The 7,368-nt window shown below is 41.4% G+C and overlaps 1 protein-coding gene across 1 annotated transcript; it reads right to left on the minus strand.

The window, feature by feature from the left end:
* LOC109727863 (scarecrow-like protein 3) lies at positions 464-2,950 on the minus strand. Its single transcript, XM_020258061.1, has one exon. It carries the CDS (start codon positions 2,237-2,239, stop codon positions 695-697), a length of 1,545 nt encoding a protein of 514 aa, XP_020113650.1. The 5' UTR covers positions 2,240-2,950; the 3' UTR covers positions 464-694.

A 7,368-nucleotide genomic window follows, 5' to 3' on the forward strand; every position in this document is an offset into this window, starting at 1 on the left:
GAGCAAACCAACATTTTAATTTCAAAGGTTTAAATTGAAAACACACTGCATTAAAGATAGATCCGGTAAAGGAAAAAATGGTTCAAGAACACTGAATTGACTGAATCAAACTTTTAAAATCTTTTCAAATGAAAAATATAATAATAAAAAACTTCAGAATTTGCTCTAATATATATCGCATAAAAACAGTTGTTTGGAATTCATTAATGTCAACAAAAGCGGCAGTCGACATGAAATAAGAGCCTCAAAATTAAAGACTATGTAACAAGATCATCATCATCATCATCATCTCCACTAACACAGCCAAAACAGGAGGATGAGTGGCTCACTCTCCCAGAACAAAACGATGGGCCGAGTTGAGAACAAACCATGCATATATATATATATATATAATAAAGTATATATATAGAGAGAGAGAGAGAGAGAGAGAGAGAGAGAGAGAGTGAGAGAGTTNAAACAAACAAACAAACAGACCAATAAGGGAAACTGAAAATGTGGTGATCGATCATGATTTACAAAGGAAAAGAAAAGCAAGCAAGCCTCGATGGATCACCACTCCCATGCACAAAAATGTTAAAACGCAATCTTATAATTAATTTGTACAAACATTTATATATATATATAAATGTATATGTATATATAGTAGTGTTTTTGAGTAATTAAGTAATTAGAGGATTGGTAGGGAGGGGGGGGGTCAGGAGGAGAGGCGGTTGCAGCGCCAGGCGGAGACGGAGTAGAGGGGGCGCTCGTGCCAGCAGAAGAAGAAGCAGCCGTTCCAGTCGTCGACTTTGTAACCGTCGCGGCCGAAGGTCTGCAGCAGCTTGCGGGCCTCGAGCAGGGCGTCGAAGCTGAGGGGGACGTGGCCGAAGCCGGCGTCGCGGAGCCGCTGCGCCCACCGCTGCAGGCGCTCGTGCCGCTCCCGGCGCTCGGCGCCCTCGCAGGCGACGATGTTGCGGATCTGCTCCCCGAGCAGCAGCCGCTCGACGCGGCCCCACTCGGCGGCGCTGCGCGGGGCCGTCGTCTCCAGGCAGTCGAACATGGCGGCGTAGTAGTACAGCGCCTCCGAGAAGCGCTCGCAGAAGGCGGCGCCGTTGTGGTTGGCCTCCTGCTCCGTCACCACCACGATCTTCGGGGCCAGCGCCAGCAGGCCGGAGAGGAAGGACTCGATCCTCCTCGGCGAGTGCGGCGGCGTGGGGGCGAGGGAGTGCGCGTCGGGGCTGGGGCTGAACGGGTGGCCTCGGCCGTGGCCGTGGCCGAGGGAGAGCTCGCGCTCGAGGAGCTCGCCGAAGGAGCCGGGGCTGAGGTGGTGCGCGTGGCGGAGGGCGAGGGCGGCGGTGCTGTTGGAGTCGGCGGCGGCGGCGGCGGGGGGGAGGAGGGAGTGGAGCTGGAGGACGGAGGAGACGGCGAGGGCCTCGCCGGTCTTGACGCGGAGGGAGTCGAAGTCGAGGGCGTCGAGGCGGGAGAGGACGGGGTGGAACTGGAAGGACATGTCGTGGGCGTCGGCCTCCTTGGAGAGGAGGGCGGAGGTGCGGTGGAGCGCGTCGGGGTCGTCGTGGACGGCGGTGATGCGGAGGTGCGGGGGGCCCTCGGGGCGGGCGCGGAGGGCGCGCAGGAGGGCCAGCCACTGGGCCGGGTCGGCGGCGGGCCCCGCCAGGTCGACGATGTGCACCACGCGCTCCCCCTCCATCTGCTCCAGGATGGCCTGGTTCGACGTCAGGAACGCCAGCTTCAGGAACGGGCAGAGGTCGAAGAAGTGCCGCCGCGTCGCCGCCAGCAGCAACGGGTCCGACGACGCCGCGGGCGCCAGCAGCGCCTCGTACGCCCCCGGCAGCGGCCGCCGGAGCAGCCGCCGCGCCAGGGCGTCCGTGAAGATGGTCGCCAGCCGGTGGACCCTGGTCGCCTGCCCCCCGCCGCCGCCGCCGCCGCCGCCGGTCGGAGAGGCGGAGGAGGCGGAGGAGGAGGAGGATGATGACAGCAGCCCGGCGATGCGCGCCAGGCAGGCGTCCGCGCGCTCCAATGAGCCGGCGTCGACGTCGAAGGCGCACTGCCGCAGCAGGTTGATCAGCTCCACCCCGCGGTCGCCCGACGCCGCCGCCGCCCACGGGCTCCCGCCGTACCCCAGGAACGGCGTCGGGGACGACGCCGCCGCCGCCGCCGCGAACGGCGCCAGCGCCCACGGCGACTGCAGAAGCAGCGGCGACGACGTCACCGTCGACGGCGAGAACTCGTCCTGCCCCATCTCGCCCGCTCGCCGATTATTCGCTCTACGTACCCTCCTCCTATTTAGATATTAGATATTATTAGATATAGTGTTACTGTGCGTATGGAGTAGTAACTTGCGTGGTCGCGGTGAAATACAGACAGAAGCGAGGAGCGGAAAGGCGGAAATAAAAGAGCGAGAGATTCGTGCAGTCGAGCGACAAGCGCGAAGGGAGCGTTTGTCCGCATCGATTTGGTCGGCAGGGGATGGGCCGGGGGCGAATTTCTTTTTTCGTTTCCTTTTTCTCAAATTCTTTTAACAGCAGGCGACGCGACAATAACAAGTCCAATTCAAGGTCACGCTTCTGTCGTTTTGCAGCGGTGCGGGTGGGGAATAAACACTAGTGAGAACAGGAGGAGGCGGCCTCTGTCATTCCACTTATTCTCTACCACCGGTAGAGTCCACGGAGGCTCTCCCAAAAGACAAGAAGCCATTCCTTTGGGTTTGTCTTCAGTGCCAGTGGCGAGGTGGTGTTTGCGAGGCGGCACACACCCACCCACACACGGTCTCTCTCTCTCTCTCTCTCTCTCTCTCTCTAAATGGTCCAGCATTTTGTTCTGTGACGAAAGTTTATATTAAAACGAGTCATATTCGAAGTGGCGTGAGGCTGGTTGGACTGAGTCATGTTCGAAGTGAATTGATTACGTATTTCTAACAATTCGAGCTTTTCGGATTAATGATTAGTGCCAACGATCCTACAAGTGGTATGGCGGAAGGTCATGTTAGGTCGAATTATGTTCGAAATGACGTGAGGCTGGTTGGGCCGAGTTATAATCAAGATCTGTAAACGCTGTATCTGTACATTTTAAATAAATTAATTACGTATTTCTAACCGCTCGAATTTTTGAGATTAATGATTGGTGTCCACGATCCGACACTCTCCTCCCCTCCCAGTGGGTGAATGAATCCACGAATGAATGGAGTAATTGACGAAAGGGGTATTGAGTGGGCGAATGAGTGAAGGAATGAGTCCAAAGAAGAGAGTGCGAAATGCCTCCCCTGCTTTTGTCGGCTTCTCCGCGGCTTCTTTGGCGCTTCCCAAACCTGCCCGGTATGATAGTTTTTTTTTTTTTTTTTTTTTTTTTTTTTTTTTTTTTTTTGACGAAGGAGATATGCGACGAAGGAGATATGCAGCACGCTACCCGCTTCGTTTATTTTATTTAGAAATAAACTTAGTTAGAAATGTGAATCAACTAGGATTCGAACTTAGATCTTGGATACCAACCACTAAGCCTTTTGCCACTTGCGCTAGAGACGGTCAGTTGCCCGGCATGATAGTTAAGGACAAGCAAACAAAGCAGACGAGAAAAGCGACGAGAGAAGGGAAAAAGTCTACAATACAGTACTTCTTGTATTGTTCATATCATATTTTCAATTAAAATTAAATTATTTTTAGACTGTAATTCATTTCGATATAAGTAAGAATTATCTATTTTAAAAATAGATACAATTATTGACCGTCTCTAGAGCATGTGGCAAAGGGCTTGGCGGTTGGTACTCGAGCCCCAAGTTCGAATCCTAGTTGATTCACATTTCTAGCTAAGTTTATTTTTATTTGAAATAAATGAAGCGGGTCTTTCAAAAAAAAAAAGATACAATTAAGTTCAAATATAAGTAGAAATTAAATTAATTTTACGTTTGAATAAAAATTAAATTATTTTTGAAAATAAGATAAATAGTATTTGAATGGTTAAATTGAAATGAGAAGAAACAATATTTTATCTAATTAATTTAATTAGTAAAAATATCAAAATATTAATTTAAAATAATTTAATAAATTAATAAATTTATTAGCTATGAATATTGTAGAATATAACAAAAGTCATATTAATTAGTTAATTAAATGCAAATGATAATATAAAATTTTTAATTAGTTAGTAAATTATTTTAATTAGATAACTGGTAAAAAATTTGATTAGATAACGAAAATGAAAATATTAATGGTTGATCAATATAAGTATTAGTTTATGGATAAACATATTAAATTATTAATAATTAATTAGTAATTATAAATAATTAATTAATTAATTACTTTATTATTTAAACAATGAATAATGATTTAAATATATTAATTATATAAATTAATAATTTAATACCATAATTAAAATTAAATTTAGACTTTAATTAATTTTATTCTTACTTGAGAACAAGCTTATTCCAAAAAAAAAAAGTGGAACAATAGTTCCCAACTTATACCAAATTATAATTCCAGGGCCCGACAACGTCTAAACAATTAAATTGTTCCTCCGGAATTCATCCATCCCATCATAAAATTTACTTTAAAGTTAAAATTATTTCATGCATTGTAGATAACTAATATTTTGAAATTGAAATTCAATTTAAAAAATGTGATTTGTAACATTAGAGGATTATATATTAAAGTTTTGTTTTGAATTCTATTATCTAGATATTAATTAAATCACCCTAAATATCACCAGTATATATATAGAATTAATGGGAGATTCAATTTATCTCTTCTTTTGAAAATTAACATTTAAAATTAATATTTAAAATTCGTTAATCATTTAATATATAAATTTTGATATATGTAGATCTCTATAATAAAATTTTAAGGGCATTGGCTAGATGTGAAAATTTGGCACTTCATGACATTTTTTTTTTTCTAGGTTTTTAATGCCAAACATTGGTAAGCAAATGTTTGCTTCCCAAAAAACATTAATTGTGCTTTAGCACATTAAACATTAACACAAACCACATGACACAAGGGTTTTAGGGTTTATTTTAATATGAACATTAATGAAAAGTGACATTCATGAGGAGTACTAGCAAAGGTAATCTCAAAAGTGGATTAATTTGTGATCCCTTGGAAGGATATATATATTCTTCTATTAAAATTAAAATTAGGGAGCAAAATCTTAATTTGTAAAATGCCAAGTATAATCACATGCTTCTTTGATTGTACCGTAGTAAGAGTTTAACTTTTCTCAATCCAAACAAAGTTCTAAAGATGAAGTTGACAATTATTTTCTTTTTTTTTTTTGTGATTTTCTCTAGAAAACAGTTTTAGAATTGATGGGCAAATATTTGATTATCCATTTTGTCCTTGTTATAACATTTGTTGTCTCTCTTGTCTCACTTTACATGATGTTTTAAGCTTAATTGGTTTGTCTTTAGTTTCTTTGATCAATGTCATTATTTTTTTTGTCTGAATGAATGAAGCAAATAACGTGCTATTTTTTTCTCAAAAAAAATATTATTATTTCTTTAGATTTTCAATTTGCCATTATCTTTTATTTATTTATTTATCTATTATAAAAATTTATTTCTAGGCATCATATTGCAGGACTTGAACTCAAAATTTTCTACTCAGATACTACATTAAATAATATAAAATAATTTTTATTTTTGATTAAGCTGTTAGAAAATAGTGTAATTCAACGATGCCAAATCATGACTTGAACCAAGAGGAAACATTCTGATGTGGTTCGAGGTCACAAGTTCGTCAGCTTGAGATCCAAATTTTTTCTTTTGATGTGGTTCGAGGTTAAGAGGAAATATTCTGATGTATTGGGTGACTGTTTTTTCCTTCATATTTTTTTTCTTATTTGGTTTCTTTTTTTCTATCACGCGCTTCCGGTTTAAGAGCTTGATTTATTTTTTCATTTAATATGAAAGTTTAAAGGGCCGATGTATAGATTTTTTCCTCTTCTTTTCTTATGGCTCATTACAACAAAAAAGATGTATAGCGATACTTTTAAATATCGGTACAGGTCAAAAAAAAATACTGCTGGCTAAATTATCGACACTTCTCAAAAATAATATCGGTACAGGTTAAAAAAAGTACTGCTGGCTAAATTACCGATACTTTTTAAAAGTGTTGCTATATGTGGGGTCGCTATAGGTAGGGCCGCCTTGATATTTGGCACTCACTCCTCCAGCGACCGATGACAAAGGAATATGTGGCGACCGTAGCCCTCTACAGTCCCTGCGAGATCTTCGCGGCCGAACTCCAGCTGCCGGAACCCTACCTCATTGAATACGGCGGCGGAGGAGGAGATCAGGGGCGATGGCGATCAATTTTTTTCTTTTTTATTTGTAATCGGGCCGAGCGGGCTGGATATGGTTGGTTGAGCAGAGAAACTTTTTGTTTTTGATTAGGTTGGGCTTTATATTTAAGTATTAGTAGATTTTTTAAAAAAAAAATTGACATAAATGGAACATTTATATAAAAATTTTTCAAAAATGAATCTCTGTAATCTAATTCTGTTGTAGTGGTTGGGGATCACCACTTTTATCTTTCCCATTTAGTTTCGGGTATATTTCCTTTCCCCTTTTTTTTCTTTTTTTCTGTGAAAATTTACTCCACTTACTTTTTCAAGGCTAGTTTTATTAGTATTATTATTATTATTATTATGTAATCATGCTCTTTTTCTTAAAGAATTACCTTCGGGCTTTTCTCTCTCAAAAAAAATATATAGCTCTTTTTTTGGGGGGGTTTTAATTGAGGTCATAGGGCTAAGTCCAATAAGGATTAATCTCACCTATCTCATTGTCCACAAGTTAATTTATATACTTGTATGTATAATTCTTCCTAAGGTGGATGTGAAAAAGGAAATTAGTTCTTTATTATGTGTTTTGTCGCCCAAACTTCCTTGTTTTCATCTATACCATTTGTTGTATGGTGGTGAAATGTAGGATTATATATGCTTTCTCACTAAGTTGTGTAAACAAGGTAGAATCCTAAGAGCAAGGGCTTTTGTGTCTCCTTACTTTGCTTGTTTAGTTGTTGTATGTAGCTTTTTCAATTTGTTTAGTTCTAAGAAGATACCCGTAAAATTTTGGGCATATTTTGTCCTTCTGAGCTCTTATTTTTTGTGTCCTCTTTACAAATTCTTGCTAATCATGTTGTCTATTCTTCATGCATTGAGTTGAATTAAAGAGCCTCATGTTTAACTAAACTTGTTTAGAGATTGCTAATGGTCCAGCCTATTAGCATTAGTAAGTTGTTAGGATCTAAGATGTTTAATTAAACTCAGTTATTAATATGGTTATCAATAAGCCAAATACGAGTAAGCTGGCGTCGGCTCGTAATCGCTTGTTTATTACACGAGCGAACACGAGCTTGCTCGTTAAATGAAAAATTCAAG

This window comes from Ananas comosus, linkage group 23 (assembly GCF_001540865.1).
Source record: "Ananas comosus cultivar F153 linkage group 23, ASM154086v1, whole genome shotgun sequence".
Classification (NCBI taxonomy): Eukaryota; Viridiplantae; Streptophyta; class Magnoliopsida; order Poales; family Bromeliaceae; genus Ananas; species Ananas comosus.